General features: G+C 31.4%; 2 protein-coding genes and 1 long non-coding RNA gene across 4 annotated transcripts; 2 read left to right on the top strand and 1 right to left on the bottom strand.

Moving 5' to 3' along the window:
• The first annotated feature begins 6,552 nt into the window (after positions 1–6,552).
• LOC110610370 (probable protein phosphatase 2C 34) lies at positions 6,553–9,355 on the top strand. Of its 2 annotated transcripts, none has more exons than XM_043954505.1 (6): positions 6,553–6,708; positions 7,224–7,478; positions 7,629–7,937; positions 8,315–8,432; positions 8,530–8,753; positions 8,965–9,355. In XM_043954505.1, exons 2-6 carry the CDS (start codon positions 7,236–7,238, stop codon positions 9,178–9,180), a joined length of 1,110 nt encoding a protein of 369 aa, XP_043810440.1. In that variant the 5' UTR covers positions 6,553–6,708; positions 7,224–7,235; the 3' UTR covers positions 9,181–9,355. The 2 variants fall into 2 exon arrangements, with proteins under 2 accessions (XP_043810440.1, XP_021605960.1); XM_021750268.2 differs by having other exon boundaries at positions 6,553–6,703.
• On the bottom strand, positions 9,282–11,210 carry LOC110610371 (mediator of RNA polymerase II transcription subunit 20a). The gene is made up of 5 exons (XM_021750269.2): positions 11,049–11,210; positions 10,818–10,960; positions 10,552–10,730; positions 10,369–10,458; positions 9,282–9,764 (listed from the first exon to the last, which is right to left on the bottom strand). Exons 1-5 carry the CDS (start codon positions 11,060–11,062, stop codon positions 9,525–9,527), a joined length of 666 nt encoding a protein of 221 aa, XP_021605961.1. The 5' UTR covers positions 11,063–11,210; the 3' UTR covers positions 9,282–9,524.
• A 5,243-nt stretch (positions 11,211–16,453) lies between these two features.
• Positions 16,454–18,425, top strand: LOC122723382. Its single transcript, XR_006350327.1, has 3 exons — positions 16,454–16,591; positions 16,687–16,754; positions 17,669–18,425. It is a non-coding gene; the product is annotated as an uncharacterized LOC122723382 (long non-coding RNA).
• Positions 18,426–18,443: the final 18 nt, after the last annotated feature.

An 18,443-nucleotide genomic window follows, 5' to 3' on the forward strand; every position in this document is an offset into this window, starting at 1 on the left:
GCAATTTGGCTGGTGTGGTTGTCAACGGCAAGGGTTCCACACAGTAGGATTGAGCATTTTAATCCAATAAGAAACTTTATTACCATAAATCAAACAGAACCCTAATAGAAAGTATAATCAAATAAAACCAGTTCTTTTCTTTTTTTTTTTTTTAGTACTGGTTGATTGCAAAACGCAAGGCCATCTTCTCAAGGAGATGAATAATGGAACATCAACATCGCTATGATCCCCCATGCTAGAAACTGGTAGAAACTAGTTGCAAGTGGAATGCTAATAATCTCATGTTCTCAAATATCTTTCTCCACTTCTCCTTCCTTTAATAGAAAACGATTTGTCGGAATAATTGTAAGAAAATAAAATCTTAAAATTTTAAATTTAAGTTTCTATTAAAATCAAATAAACAAATAAAAATTTTAAATTATTGAATTATCAATTTAATCATTTTGATATTTTCAGAAATTATTAAAATATCCTGTATTTTTTTTTAATATTATATTCTCAACACCTATAATTTTTACACTGGGGGCGATGCTTTTCTCAATCAAGGGCCCACAAGCCACATAATTTATTTTCTGCTTTACATTCCATTGTGAAAAGAATGGCAATTGTCTTTCACATAATGTGTATATATGGTCCCATAGACGACAGTCCATCAAGATCCATACATATGCATCTAATGGTTATTAACTCTGATGTTTAATCCAAACCATAGGATGTCATTATCATATGTAATGTTTGACCTCCTAATTCCCAATCCCATGGTCCCCCAAATTGACTCCTTCAATTTCAGCCATGTATTTGATACTATCCGTTAATCAACCAAACAAAATTAGTAAATTAATAAGAATAAAATATTTTTATTCTTTATTAATTAAAATTTAACCTTCCAAAAAAAGAACATTTCATAAATAATAATATTGAATACTCTATGTTGATATAGAATAAGACACTTCTATAATTGTTTGAAGAAATTTAATAACAAAAATTAGATAAATACCCAAATAATATTATTTTGTTTTACAATATTTTTTAATTATCAAATAATTTTTTTATAAAAATTTAACTTACCTCTCAACTTTTTATCATTCTAACTTATTTAATGAATTTCATATGCATAACAGAGTATTGAACTACCTGTACAACTAGCTTGAATTTTAAAAGTGAAGTTATTTTATAGTTTAAAAAATTGAGAGATAAATTGAGTAACTATAAAATTAAAATAATATATATATATAGAGAGCCATCTTAGATTCCATGATCTTTCATTCTAAAGTATGTACATACGTATGCATACTGTTTTTATATATGAAATTTAATTATTGATTTGTTGCAACCACCCACAAAGTATATGTTTTTAATTCAAAGATCCTTTCATAATCATATTGCAACCAACAGTTTCTGAAGATAAATATTTTTATTGCTATGCTCTTATAACCATGAGTTTATCTTATTTTATTCACTATGTAACAATCTTTCCCTATCATACTTGTATGTTCTTGACCGACCTTTCATTTATTTATTAATTTTATGACCTAATTCCTACGCTTTATTTTAATTGAGTTTAAGGATGATCATTCATATTATAATAAAATATTCATAGTTTTTTTTATATTAATAATAAGATTATTTGCATACCCACTTGTCAAGCAAAATGCTTCCTTAGATTTTGACCCACTTGGTATATGTATATTGACTAATTGTTTAGTATTTGATTATATTAATATTAAGTTATTTAATGTTTTTCTTAATCATTTTTCGTTTAAGTTATTATTTTTATAATTAATTTGACTTTTTCGGTTTATTTAACAATAATAATTTATTAATAAAATAAAATTTAATGCATATTAATTTATTTGAAGGCAATTTTTTTTCACCGATAAAATATTTGCATTGCAAGCCTGCAAATACAGCAACTTAGTACAACAATGATGGCAGGAAAAACAAGTTAACAAAATTCAATTCTGCTGTAAAATTCGATTTAAATAAAATTTTTGTCATAATATTTTAATAAATATTATGATGTCGTGATATATATTTCTGAGAAACTCGCTGCAAATACAATATTGACATCACTGATATCTTAATTTCTCATGGCAAGGGACTCAAAAAATACTGTATAATATTATACAAAACTTGTGAATCTATTTCATATATAATGGCCGATAATCTAAAAGCAAAAGCTAATTTGATACTTTCTAACATCGCTCGCGCTTTTCTTGTTAGAGTTGACAAATACCAAACTCACCTAATTATACCATACACTCTATGTCCTGCAATATTCGTAACTAAACTGCTCCTTCCATGACACATCACAAGTAAGTTTGAAGAATCCCTGATGAACGGAAAATTATACATTGCAATCAACCGAATGATCATGTACACTAGAAGGAGCAGCAAAATACCATTTTGTTGTAAATGTAAAAAATCAAGGGAAATACAGGACAAAGCAAGCATGGGATCAGGAGCCATGTTATAAAAAATATATCGATTTCTCTCTTTCCATATATGTCAAAGTATAATCGTTATTAAAGACAACAATAAGGAACTCTGAATCTCTATCTTGGATTGTGCCAATAAAGCCTCCTTCCACAAGAGAAAGTTAGAAAAACTAGTAGAAATAGGTTTATAGGTACAGGGACTAATAAACTATATTAAGCGAGCATAAAAACAGTGAAAAAATATATATTTTAAAGTCTCGGGCTTAGACTGACAAATAGGACATAGAGAATCCATTGAACAACCTCTCTTGACTATATTAGTTAATACTGGTAAAACATTATGAAGAGTGCGCCAAAGAAAATATTTCAATTTCCGTATAATCTCAAGGAACCAAACACTCTTCCACGTCTCTAGCTGAAGAGTCACAGAAGAAAATGGATGATTGGCTAGACCTAAAATATGACTACTATGCATAAAAAATTTATATCCAGAACAAATAATATACTGCCTATCCCTCGTGTAGCGCCAAACTAAAAAATATGGAGTACCAAGAGGTGCAATTGGAACTGTCAAAATTATTGTAGCCTTGTACTGTGGAAAAATGCTAAACACAAGCCGATAGTTCCAATCAAGAGTATTATGATCAATTAAATCTGTCACCATAATAACATTATCTGGACATGTAGGAGATTGCAGCAATAGAAAAGTATCAGACTGAGGCAACCAAAGATCAGACCAAATATGAGTAGCTCTGCCATCACTAATATTTATACATATACCCTTACGCAACACATCCCTTTCAGCTAAAAAACTCTGCCAAATGCAAGAGTTATTTCGCTTACTTTAAACCTCTCAAATCAGACCTTTCAAAATCCTAGCCCATAAACTAGATGGATTATAAATGGGTCTCCAATATTGTTTCGCCAAAATAGTCGTCAAATTAAAGTGCTCAAAATTCTTAAAACCTAAACCATCGTTGAACTTCGAACTACAAGAGCGTTGCCAACTTACCCTTCTAATTTTTGGAGAATTTTGATCACCACCCCACCAAAATTAGAACAACAAACTAGTAAGTTTAGTAGAAAATTGCTTAGAATACAAAAAGATGAACATTGGATAAGAAGGGATAGTAGCCAACATTGACTGAACCATCGTAGTACTTCTAGCTAGGGATGTCAGGCGGGCGGGTTTTCACGGGTATCCGATCCGCCCAAATCCTATTAGAACGGATTTGGGTTTTTATAAAACGGATTTGGGCGGGTTCGGGTTTGAAAAATTTTACCTGTCTCGGATTCGGGTAGGGTTCGGAATTAAGTGATCGGATACCCATTACCCGAACCCGATTACCTATATTAACAAACTAACCCTAATCCCTCATTCCATTTTCCATTTTACTGATTCCATTTTTCATTTTACCTCTCTCTCTCTCCGTCTGGGCCTCTCTCCCCTGCTTCTCTTCCCTCTCTCCCCACTTCACTGACTGCCGACACCCCAATCGGCATCGGCACCGGTGACGTCTCCTTTCTCTCCTCGGCGACGTCTCCTTCCTCTCCAGTCAGCGATATTCTCCTCTCTCCGGTCGGTGACATCTCCCACAGTTTCACTTTCCACGGGTCCCTCTCTCCCCACTTCACTGACTGCCGGCACCCCAATCGGCATCGGCACCGGCGACGTCTCCTTTCTCTCTCCGGCGACGTCTCCTTTCTCTCCAGCGATATCTCCTCTCTCCTGTCGGTGACATATCTCCCACAGTTCCACTTTCCACCGTTAACCACATCTCCCACACATCTGACATCTCCCACAGTATTCTCAAAAAGAAAAAGAAAAGAAAAAAAGAGTGGGTCTTATTATTTTCTACCCTGCTCCCCTGTGTCCGTCCTCTGATCCGTCGTCTCTTAACCACATGAACATTGAAAATAATAATAATAATAATAAGCATTCATATTTTTTTTATATTCTGGTTGTTTTTCTTTTTCTTTCTTTCTTTTTTTTTTTCTTAATTTTTAGTATGAATTGCTATATTCTTCATTACTTTGGATTTTCAAATTTCTCTTGAATGTCAGTTGTGGGTTTTGGATATTGCTGATAACAGTTTTTGCTTCATTCTTTTTTAATATGTATAATGATGGTTGTGGAATTAAATTCATGTGGTGCATAAGAAAAGGAAGATGAGTATCCAGATTTTTAAATTTTTTATCATTGAATTGAATTAAAAAAAATCGGGTTCGGTCGGGTTCGGGTATTATGCGGGTATTGTTAAATGGATTTGGAACGGGTACGGGTAATAAAATTAAAATACTAAACGGATTTGGGACGGGTCGAAAATTTTATATATAATCGGGTTCGGATTTGGGTACCCTCAATTTCACGGGTACCCTACCCATTTACATCCCTACTTCTAGCATGTGATAATAGCTTTTGCCAAGGTTTGCTGGCACGAACGTCCCAACAGTATTGGTAAGCCCAAATATCTATTAGAATAAGCTACCTCATGCATAAAAAACCATGATAAAATATTTCTTTGTAGATTCAATGGTAAGATACTCGACTTTTGAAAATTAATAGACTGACCAGTAGCAGCAATATAAGACCGTAATATGTACAACAAATTACTCGCCTCCTGTCGAGATGCTCGTACAAATAATAAAGTATTATCTGCAAATAATATATCAGTGATTGCTGGAGCATAGCGAGATACCTTAATGCCTTGGAGAAGATCCCGATCATGTGCCGAAGATAATAAGTAAGACAGGGCTTGCGAAACAAATAAAAATAACTATGGAGACAAAGGATCTCCTTGCCTGATACCTCTAGAAGGCACAAAAGGAGCAGAAGGAATATCATTAATTAAAATAGAAAAACTAACCGTCGAGATATACTGCAAAATCATATGTACCCATTGTGAAGCAAAACCCATTTTGAGAAGCACTATACACAAAAAGCGCTAGTCCACTTGATCATAAGCCTTATACAAGTCCAGCTTCAAAGCCATTGAGTGCAACCGACTCTTAGATACCTTTAGATAATGAAACACTTCATAAGCAATTACAAGATTATCTTGAATAGTCCTACCATAGATAAAAGCAGTCTAATCTAGCAGGATGAGAGAACACATCCATGGATTTAACCTATTAACAATGGTCCTCGAAATAATCTTATAAACAAAATTGCATAAGCTAATGGGTCGAAACTAATAAATACCAACATGATTATGACACTTCGGAATAAGAACAATATTAGTCCTATTAAACTCCTTAAGCAAAAATCATGTTTCATAAAAGTTATGCATAGCACGACAAAAGAGATGACCCCACAACATGCCAATTATACTGATAAAGAAAACCAGAGAAACCATCAGGAACTGATGCTTCATTACCTCTTAATTGGAAGACAGCCGTACACACTTCCTCAATAGAGATAGGAAATAATAAATTGCATTAAGCTCCGGAATAACCAAGGAAAGGATGAAACTTAGAACTTGATCACATCCATGAAGAGTTTCAGCAATATATAATTGGCAAAAGAAATTTCTAATATAAGACTGAAGGATCACATCTTGCTCTATCCAATCACCTATTGGTGTTTGAAGGTGCTCAATACAGTTATATTAACGGCGTTAAATGATAGACAAATAGAAGAACCAAGTATTTTTATTCCTTTTTTGCAACCACTAATTTGAGATTGCTTGAAAAATAGATTTTTATATAAATATTTCTGCGGCTATTAATTATGTAAGAAAAATGAATTTCACCGGAATGAATTTAATAATAATTAGATTGAATATTTTATTAAATTTTATATAAATTTAATTAAAAAAAGATATAATAGATGTTTGTATTTTAAAATAGTAGTTAAAGATGTTAAATTTATGTACTCACGGTCTTAGTCTAACGGCAAATACATGCAAATAAATCTGAGAGATTTCATATTCTATTTCCCGATTCCCATTGTGTAAATACGTCAAACTTATAAAATAATTATGGGTCAAAAGTGGAAAATGACTAATACTCATGCGTATCAAGGAAACAATAATGATGGGCATAATAGTCATTTCGTTGCCCAGCTTACTTTTAATGTGAAGCCATACATTACTTACGTACTTAAGAACTTGAAAAGCTAGATCATCAGGACCAGCAATGGAGTATAAGCAACGAGAAGAAGCCTTTAAATGTCCCTGTGAGATTGCCTTCCCTGAGTGACGTCATTTTCCGGCCTTTCCGGCGAATTTGATCGTTCTTTTATAACCAAGTTGCACAAGGACCAGGTTTTGTATACTCTCTTCTCTTCCTCTTGTTGATTTTGAGATATGATTGATTGTAGCTAGCGAAAACTTTGATTTTCTTCTCTTGGGAGCTCTATTTAATTTTGTTTCTTGTATTTTGACACCTTGTTCAGTCGGTGGCGACTTATATATATATATGCAATGGATTTAGTTTGGTCGAGAAAATTTGAGAATATGAGTTCAAAAGGAAGAGATAGGAATCATTTTAGCGTGTTAATTCTGTCCTTGCTTAGTTTTAGTGACTAGAAAGGAGAAGAAATTATGTTTTCAACGTTGCATTTCAAATTGCATAACATAGAAAGTGAAGGGGATTCTGAATGTTTGTTTGCTGGGAAAAATTTTAGGAATTTACAGATATTTTTGGTTGTTCTTTTATGCACTGATTAGTGAAGAATAATTAAAGATATCAGAAAGGTGTAAATTCCATAATAAAGTAAATATGCATCTTATGTGTTTGTTTTATTGATATAAAACAATTTCATTTGTTATTGTTATTAATTAGGTAGTGAAAGCAATGGTGCTTTTTCCATCTCTTTTTGATGGATTAGCTAGGACAGTATCAATCAAGAAAGGGAGGAACTCCCAGAAAGATGTAGGAAAGGAAGCTGCAGATGCTTTGGCAAAGGATGCAAGGAAAAGCGAGTTGATGTTGAGTTCCTCTGGCACTGTTAAGTCCAACAAGTCAAACAATTTTACCTCCGTCTGCTCGAAGAGAGGGCAGAAAGGAATTAATCAAGATCGCTTCATTGTCTGGGAGGTATGTCAATTTATGTTATGATTAGATTCTATTGTAATCAAGAGTCATTTCTGCATTCTGCTAGATTGGGAGCTACAATTTAGTGGAATCTAGCTATAGATTGAGCTTCTTTATTAAATATTACTTGTTGTTGTGCTTTTGGTGTGGTAGGAATTTGGTTGCCAAGAGGACATGATATTTTGTGGAATATTTGATGGGCATGGTCCATGGGGACATGTTGTTGCCAAAAGAGTTAAAGAATCTGTTCCTTCTTCTTTGCTGTGCAATTGGCAAGAAAGCCTTGCATTGACATCACCTGATGTGGATTTCGGAATGGAACTGGATAGAGATCTCCAACAGTTTGATATTTGGAAGCAGTCCTACTTGAAAACTTATGCTGCCGTTGATCAGGACCTTAAGCAGAATCCTGACATTGATGCCTTCAGCAGTGGTACTACAGCTTTAACAATCGTTAAACAGGTTACATGCTTTCTTCCGTTGTTGGAGGTGGATATATAGTAGCAATCATGTCATTTTGCAATTTCATGTTTCATCACATAATGATAGATTTCTCCGATTACTTAAAGCAAAATAACAGTTTCCTATGTAGAACATGAAATATCCTTCTTAAAATATTTCTAGAATACCAAAGTTTTGGTTTGTAGAAGTCGTTAGATTTACTGTTTATCTTTCCAAAAGCAATAGCCCACAATTGAAGAAGGGAAAAGTGGGATAAGCATTGTCTAAATTCTTGAATGGTATCGGAATGATCATAAGTTTTTGAGTTTCGAACTTTTATCGAGTCCAATAAGCCGAAAAAAGGAAGAAGCGAAATGATTGATAATTGTTGTTTTCAGGGTGAACAACTTATTATAGCAAATGTTGGGGACTCTCGAGCTGTGTTGGGGACAACTTCTGATGATGGCAGTTTGGTGCCTGTTCAGCTTACCATCGATTTCAAACCCAATTTACCCGGTCAGTGCTCTTCCTCCCTCTTAACTCAATAATTGTTATATGTAAACAAGCATTTTGTTCCCTGAAGAATTTGTGCTCCTGTTTATGGTGGTTGTAGAGGAGGCTGAACGAATAACACAGTCCAACGGTCGAGTATTCTGCTTACATGACGAGCCAGGGGTGCATAGGGTATGGATGCCAAATGGGAAAAGGCCAGGACTAGCATTATCAAGAGCCTTTGGTGACTACTGTGTAAAAGATTTTGGGCTCATTTCCATACCTGCTGTGTCCCAAAGAAGCGTAACACGCAGAGATCGTTTTGTCATTCTGGCAACGGATGGGGTATGCATATTCCCTCTCCTACTGCTTGACCTTGTGTTCTGCAATGCGAATTTTCTTTTAATTCGCTTGGTACTTGTAGCTAATTAGGTCTCAGGCTAAAATAAAAAGAGCACAATGGATTTATTCATATAGTAATTGATACTGAAATACACTTAATTTTAAGTTCTAAAAAAGTGGAATTTGACTAATTTTGATGCGCTGTTTTCCTCAGGTATGGGATGTTATTTCCAATCAAGAAGCAGTGCAGATTGTTTCTTCAACACCAGATAGGGAGAAATCGGCTAAAACGTTGGTGCAATGTGCTGCTCGTGCATGGAAATACAAGAAAAGGGGCATCGCAATCGATGATATCTCAGCCATATGCCTCTTCTTTCACGATTCACCATCTCAAAAGATTGACCCATTGATGGTCTTGAAACAAGCATAAGCGAGCAAAATAGCGTGATGGCTGGTTTAAAAAAAAGCCTTTCACTATAGTATGTAAATGTGAACCGTGTATAGTGTAAGAATGAATAAGAAGCACCTAAATGATCAAGCCATCTCAATATTATCTTTAATGCCAGAAAAGAATATTTTACATCCAATAATGTTCTTTTCTTGCACATTTTCACTGGTACGAAAAGAAATAGATAACCAAATTAAAAAAGTGCATAAGAGAATAGGTCTAACATCATGTGAACTCAAATCCAAAGATTAATCCAATCTTCCTTAACTTCCAAAACAGGGGTCAGCTGTACAATATGCATACTGGAAAAATATGCCCATTGCTTCTTAATTTCTTGCTGCTTGTACTGTCTGTGTTGCAATCATTTGAGCCACAACAGTGGCATATTGCACAGCCGTGTGTTGTGGAGTATAATGATCCAACAGACCGTACTCAGCAAAATTAGGTTCTATATGCATAAAGTGACCAGGTAATGATCTTTTTGAGATGGCCTCTTGCCATATATCAACAAATTCTTCTATGATTTGCCTGGCTTTCTCCATTGAAGATATGGGAAGATACTCAACCTTGAAAGGAACAAGATTAGTTAGAATTGCCTATGGTTTAAACAACCATGTTTGGAGAAGCAATCAATAAAGACCATAAAATCATAAACACAGGTATGAGATAATCTGCTTGGTTGTGATGTCATAATTTTCATAATGCCGAATTATCAAAAAGTTAAAATATCATAAACTCCTAAGAAGACAGTTATATTAGTTGATTATTGCGCTCAGTCCTCAGAAAACTAAGAACAATTCAGAAAGCAGGGAGTCTAGTAATAGAATGTATTTCAGCTACAAAAGCTTTAACCTTTTTACTGAAATGAAGTATCGATAAGCACTGTGAAATGTGAATCCTATGTATAAACAAGATCAGAACAAATATACTACAAGAGAAGCCAACTTTCAACACCTCTACAACATATATGATTCCACAAAGTTGAAAACTTGAAATCAAAGTATGCATTAGCATTCATAAGAAATCAAAACCCTAAATATGCATTTAAAAAGTAAACACAAAGTAAGCGGAGTATCAGACAAAAATGAACTTAGCATCAAGTAGCTTGAGGGGATACCAATTTTGTGAAATTAATCTTCAAATTTAAAACATAATATGCAAGTTCATTACCTCCATAACAATTCCTCTCAAGTTCTCAGAATGACTTGGAACAACCTTTCCCACTCTCAACTGAAAGTCTCCAAGTTGATACTGAAACCCCTAGATAATTAATTACAAACATCACCAAAGATTAAACCAACCAAAAGAATCACATCCACAAATCCAATGAAAATTTTTTATTAGATCAGTAACCTCAAAGCAAAGCGCCACTCTCGATTTGTAGGACTGAAGTTTGTCCATTATGGTCTGAATTGTTGAATCCGCCTCAACAACGAGCCTTTGGCCCCTAATCATGAAATAGTACTTGTCTGGCTGCTCCGGCAGAGAAATCCCCAAGAAATCTCGAGGGAATTCCGCAGTTAGCGACTGTTCTGTTGATCATATTAAATCAAATTTTCAGAAACATTTTCTGTAAAAAAAAAAGGGGAAAGGAACCAAATGAAAGAAATGAGATTAACCTCGAACCATTGGCTTATAGGAGGTTAGAGTAGCTTTCCACCTCCCTTCTTTAACTCCATTTATGCTCTCTACGCACTGTGAGACCTCGTTGAGAATTTGGGTGTTGACAGTTGTTCCTGCATTGGGTTGCCAATGCAAAACCCTATACGTACAATTTGAATTGGAAACTTGACATTAAATCCATAAAAAAGAAGATGAATGTGCTCTCTCTTTCTAGGGTATGTGCTTACCATTTCAGCGGCATCGCTCCAAGAGGGAAAACAGCTACAATGAAGACCAGAAACGCAGAACCTGAGACCAATTGGTTGGAGACCTCTTTTATGCATAGGAAATTTTTGGGTATCTTAATAAAACGAATTTGCAGAATTATAATGGGCTTTGGGATAGTTTCAAATTTTAAAAAGAATATATATAAATTGTGAATTTAAATTTAATTTGAGTTTTATATATAGATATTAATGAACTGTTTATATAAATAATTAATTTAATATAAAAATATATTTTATAATAATATTTATAAAAAAATTATATTTATTTAAAAATTTAAATTTAAATATTTTTTAAAAATATTAGATTTTTTAAATAAAAATATTAATAAAAAAATATTTTTTATATAAATTATTAATTAAAATATATAAAATTAAATAAATTTAAATTTTATTCAAACAATAATAATTAAATTTAAAATAAATTTAAATAATTTAAATTAATTTTTAATTAAATTTAAAATAAATTTAAATATTATTAATATAAATCCAACTCGAATTTAAATAATTTAATTTTTACTTATATCTATTTATTTACATCCTATTAATTACCAGCAAAATGGGATCCCTCCTCTTAGCTTGGGGCTGCTTTCTTTCAAAGTACGCAGGGCCAAATCCCACATCGAAATCTAATAAAGAATGAGAGGTTGGAGAAAATTATAAATGAGGGTGGGGTTGTAGAGCAAATTTAACCCGTCCTGTCAGGGGTGAAAGGCGACTCGTCAATGATCGTATAGAGATGGCGTGTCGTGCCGACACCTTGAACAAACGAACACACCTCTTTGGGCGAGTGGGTTCCACCCTACTTTAGGTGGTCCCGCTCGTCAATTTTTGGAAGCCTCGCCTCCGGGGAGGCTCACAAATCCTTAAATTTCAACATAATGTTTCATGGTCTGTTTAGTTTAAATTAATGTGCTTAATTTTTAGGCATATAAACGGAAGTTTTATTTTGCAAAATCATTTGTGATTGCATATTTGGAATAGGTTTTATAAAATTAAAATTACTTTTGGTCTAATTTCTCTATTCTATTGATTAATTGCGTTGCATTATGTATAAAGGAGGACAAGTAAATCAAATATAAATTTTATATAATTTAATAAAATTCATTTTATAAATTGCAAGGTGTATTGTCTGTTTTGTGCTTGATCTGTATTTTTCAGAGCGCTTGCTTCTCTCGCCCAAAATGTGTGGGCTTTGATAATATTTTATGTCATATATAAATAAATCATTTCAATGCATTTAATTATTTTAGTTTATTAACCGAATAGAAAAATGAAAAACACTAATCAAATTGAAAAATTGAAATCTCGTATATCTATTCGTATAGATTTTTCAAATAAAACCTTTTCTTCTTCACCTCTAGGCACTTAAAGGAGCAGCCATCATCCGCGGTAATGGCCAAATTCATCCATTTAATTCCAAATCTCAACAAATTCATCCATTATTATTATAATTACAGTTATTATAAAAAAATATTCTTAAATACGATTACTTTTAAACATAAAAATTTCATAATAACTAATCAATTCTTTTTCAAACAATATATTATCTACTCAGACTTCATATTCAAATTTTCAAACAATATATTATATAAAATCCCTAATTGACGTTAAGACCTCTTTTATAGAGCTGTATTCTACTCTGAATTCATATTCTCATGCGTTTGTCTTACTGGGAAATGCAGCTGCATTGAGCTTGTTAAAATTTTTCAAATAAAAAATCAATTTTTTTATCCCTCTGCTTTGATATTCAAAACATCCATATGTTCTGGAACTTGGGTATGGGATTTTTGAATTCAACCACTCCACTTTTGACCTATGTTTAGGCCATCTTGGTTCAAATGGTGAGATTCCATAATCAATTACCAAGAAAAATAATATTTGAGTTCAAAATGAATGTCATTTTTATATCACCAAATGAAAACTAATCAAATTAAACTCTCACAAGAAAGAAGGCTCAAATTTCAATTGAATGGGAACTTTCTGTCTTTGGTTGGTCAATCATGGAAAATGCAATGCAAGGATCTGTGGGGAATCTTAAGGTCAAAGTCCTTTCATGTCTCAGAGATGATTGGATACATTGAAGCTTCCCATCTACTATTAAACTATACCCATTACCCAACCAGCAGCACACAGAATCATTCAAATTTTAATTTTTCTCATCTTTGGACAGAATATAGTTTTTTTTTTTTTTTTTCTCTCAAATAAAGGTTTGTGTAGCTTTTGCTTTTGCTTTTGTTCAGAGGAAGCCTGGTAGACACCTTATAAACAATTTCTTCATGCTTCAGTTTCAACTGGGCATTATATGTGTGGGTCACTCGCCCCCAGCTTTCACTACGTAAATTTCTCATTTGATTTTATTTTGTTCATCAATTTTTGAGGGGAATGAAATTTAGTGTGAATCACTAGAGAATATTCATATACACTTTGTCAACTTATCTAGTGAGTGATAGGCGTACTTTACAGTTAAACCCCTCAAATTTCTATACCTATCCCAATCAATCCCATCCTTTATCTCTTATTAAAGATTTATTTGAAATTATTCTTATTGAAATTGCTAGTTTTATAAAAAGTTTTTATACGATTTAAAAATATTTTGTTAATATATAAAATTCAGAAAACTTTGAAAAGCTTGAATTCATATGAATATGATTTTACTTATATATTTTAATTAATTTTATGCCATTCGAGTTTAATGTTAGATAATCTCAAATTAAAAACCCAAGAAGATTAATAGCCTTTGGACATTGCAACACGTGGCAAAATTAAGGTTAAGCTCTTCATTTCTACACTTCCCACCAACTGATCCACTTTCAAAAATCTCTCCCGCAAACTTGGTCTTTTTTTTTCTTAACCGCTCCACCATCCATCACTCTCTCCTTGAAATTATAAAAAAAGAAAAAGAAAACGTACGAGCTTCTCCAATTTTCTTGGTCAACCTCATTTTCCTTTCTCTAAAATGGGTAAAGAATCTGATACCATCAAGTCCCAGTCGGTGCTGCAAATTTGCGCGCTCTCCATTTCTTGTGCCCATAGGCATCCTTGCAGGCCTGTAAGATCTCGTTTTATCGACTGGTATCTCCTTCTCGGAATATGTTATTTATATCTTTGATAAATTGTCTTGTATTATGAGTTGTCTTGTGTTTCTTTTTATGAATTATCTTGTATTTCGTAACTTGCATTTCTTTGTTATGAATTGTCTTGTATTTCTTTCATAATTTGTGTTTCTTATTATGAATTCTCTTGTGTTTTTTGTTGTGAATTATCTTGTATTTCTTATTTATAGACATGATCATAATCAAACCTAACCAAATTTAAATAAACTCAAACTCAATTAAAAAATAAATTTAAAAATTTGAAACTCAAATTTCATTTATGAGTTTAATATTGATTCATAATAAATATTAAACTCAAATTCAATTCGTAACAATCTCATTTACCACATTAACCAATCAACTTAAATTTCACTCAAAAATTTTAAATTTGAACTCATTTAAACTAACTCGATTATATTATAAACAAACTCAATATAATTTAAACTCATTTTAAATAATAAATAAATTTAAATAAAAAATAAAATTTAAATGATAAGATCATTAGTACTTTTAAATTAAAATTTTTTATCTAATCGAAATCTCTTGTAGAAAAATTAATTTTTTTATAAAAAACCATAATCTTTCATATTTTTTTAATTTCGATGTGGGATTGATGTTGTTAGCACATTAACTCTCACGTACTTTCTGTGTATATGTGATTTTTTAATCATTGTTGGACATATAGGTTGGTATAGTGGTGCAACACTTAATAAGTTTCTTCTAAGTTTTGGATTTAATCCTAACAAATTAATTTTGTTTTCAATTTTTTTTTATATTTTTTATTAATTAACTAAAAAAATATTATATATTAAAATTTTAAAATATTTAAAAATTTTATTATTATTTATAACTTTAAATATTAATATTTATTAACTCAATTTTTAATTATAAAACCTTTAATTAATTATATATAGTATATTTAGTATAAATTTGATATTATATAATCAATGTGCAAAATTTAATTAAAATATATATATTGATGTATAAATCTATATATAAATATTCTATTTAAGTGATGGAGAAAAAATATTTATTTAAATTACATAGTTTAATTTAATTAAAACTATGTAATTTTTCTGGTAGTATCAAAAAATATTTTTTATATTAAATTTATTAATGTAATATATTATTCATAATATAATTTTTAGTTTTAATTTAAGCATATTATTTATATTAAATTATTATATACAATATGAAAATTACTATTATAATGCAAATATAAACTATCATATAAAATGAATATATTAATACAAGTATAATCAATTTAATTACACAATTATATTATATTATATTATATTAATAATTTAATTTATAAAATTAAAGTAGATAATAAATTAAGAATGATCATAAAAGTGGACATACACAGATACATATATACAATAACAATCAGAATTTAAGAGAAATATTTTTTCAGTGTATAAAAATAGTATCACTTAAAAAGACACAGTGGCAAAGAAATATATGGTAATAATATTTATAATTTATTCTTGCCAAAGAATATTTATATTATTACTTAATTCTTTTTAAAATTATTACTTAATATTTATTATAAAGTATTTATTATTTTATATTAAAAGTATATTTATATTTAATATACTACATTTATTTCTATATATATATCATTAACTTTTTTATTTTAAATTTAAAATTAAATTATAAATTATTGTAATTTTTAAAATATATATTTTTTAACTATTGTAATATAATTTTAAATAATTAATTATTTATTGAGAAAATTGATATAATTACACATTTATAAAATATAATATTAACATAAATATTTAAAAAAATAAATGATATAACTCATGATTTTATTTAATGATTTATAAATAAATATATTATTAAATCTATTTATGAGTCTTATAAATAAACTTGCTCATAAACTTGATTAATATTAACATAAATATTTTTTTTGAAATAGAATATTAACATAAATATTTAAAGGATAAATAATATAACTCAAAATTTTATTTAATGATTTATAAATAAATATATTATTGAATCTATTTATGAGTCTTGCAAATGAATTTGCTCAGTAGTTTGATTAATGAATCCGTTCACTGCTTATTCGCGAGTCTGCTCAATGAATTAGCTCGTGAATTTGTTCATAAACTTGAAAACAAGCTTAACTCGCGAGTTTAAACAAGTTGAATACTTACTATTAAGTTTAAATTCAGTTCGTTTATTAAATGAACTTAAAAAGTGAGTTGAGTTTGACTCATTTTCTGTACAAATCGAGTCCGATCGAATTTTTATCGAGTGAAGTCTCGAATAACTTATAAACTGTTTGATTCATTTACATCAATATTTGTGGGCAGATGCTTTTATTTGATTCAAAGCCTTTCCTTTCAATATAATAGGTAGAAGAAGATGCCGATATTGATGTTATAGGAAAGCGGTATCATAAACTTGGTAGGATTTGTTGATGGATTGGTTGTTTTCGATTTGCGATGAGCTTTTCTAGCCTGTTTGGTAAGAGAGAAAATATTGTTAATTTCTTGGTGCAGCTTTGCAGCTTCATCCAGATACGAACAAACACCCCAAGGCTGAGATTGCCTTTAAGCTTGTGTTGGAGGTTAGATTCTGTCCTTTTTACCATATAATGGGGTTAATTTTATTTCAAATTTCATAGCATTAGAGAAAATCATGTGTAAGACAGTGGGGTTAATGCTCATAGATGAAAATCTAAAAATGACTTCTGGGTATCTGCTGTTTACACTTGAAATCCTTAATAAGTTTAACGTGAAATCCAATTCAAACCCAAGTTTTGGAATAAATGCCATTATATATCTTTGTGTTAATATGGGAGCTAACACCTCCATAAGAAGTCGATTAATGTCATGACTATTGAACTGTGAAAGAAGCCTGGAAAGTGAAAAATGTTCATACAAATGTAGTGCATTATTCAACTCATTGAATGGCTTATATGAGTTTTAGCTTTCTGGTATTTGAGAGGTTTGTGAATTTAATAGCTTATATAGCACTTTGTCTTCATCAAACTAAAGATGGATAATGATTCTTGGGAAATTTACGAAAACAGACCTGAGTATTACCATCAATAACAAGTTTATGTAATTTAAAAAACTCATTGAAACAATTTTAAGTCTTTATTTTTTGTTAGACATTTTATATTTTTATCCATTTTCTGAATATACTATAGCACAATTGTTTGATTTTCTTATATTAATAAAATTTTGAAAATATATGAATCAACTTATTAGTAATGATAGTATTTAAGGAATGTTTTTGTAATTAATTTAACCTCGATTCTTTTGAAGATTTCAGTTCAGGATGGCTGTATTTTAGTGCACAACCTGTTATATGATGCTTCTTTCATTATTAATGCTTTAGGACAAGTGAACTTTGTAACGTCGCTATCGCTCAGTTCAAGGCCTTGCAATGAAAGCTTAACATGGACAAATAAATAAAAACTCAATCTTTATTCTATTATTTTCTGGCTTTCTAAGTTGGAAGCTTACTTGGTTGCAGGCTTATTCGCGTCTCTCTGACAGTGTAAAGAGACGAGCCTTCAACTCGGAGAGATGGAAGAACTTCTGCATTGAGTGCGATGGAGTTCCATACATTCGCGGCAATTCTCCGAACAACTTGTACACATCAAAACTCAAGGGATTGAATCCTGCAAATCACTCAAGATTAAGCAGAATTCTCCAAGGTCTGAAAGAAATCAGAGAGAGGTTCAAAGAGGAAGCAAGGTGATGGAGAACTGTTTGAAAGCTAACGCTGCATTAAGGAAAAGATCTCCATTGTTTAGTACATCTGACAATCAATTTCCGAGCAACTCTGGGTGCAGATCTCGAAGAGAATCCCCAATTTTCGATCCATCTGACTACCTATTCGAAGGCTATCCTCATACCAGGAACCGTGTATACAAGAAACCTGAGGACGTTTGCTTCTCACAAAGACGGCATTCATCAAATTATGACCAAGAAACCGCAAGATATGATTCTCCAATCTTTGAGAACAGACTAAATGGAGGAATTTTAAAGACCAAATCTACTTGTGTTGGGTCATAAATCAGGGTAAAGTTTTTCACTAGAGCCCATAGATGTCTGTCGAGGGGAAAAGTTTCCATGTTTTTATCATTTCAAATTTTTTGAGTGGCATAGGATCACCAGAGAATCAAATATTTTGCTCAGATGCTTTATGACATTATAACAAAGACGGTATGACAAACTATCAGTGCCAGAAAGACAGGGATAGGTAACAGAAAGAAACTATATTTTAGGAAATTAAGATGGTCTCA

Source organism: Manihot esculenta, chromosome 3 (genome assembly GCF_001659605.2).
Source record: "Manihot esculenta cultivar AM560-2 chromosome 3, M.esculenta_v8, whole genome shotgun sequence".
NCBI classification, from domain to species: domain Eukaryota; kingdom Viridiplantae; phylum Streptophyta; class Magnoliopsida; order Malpighiales; family Euphorbiaceae; genus Manihot; species Manihot esculenta.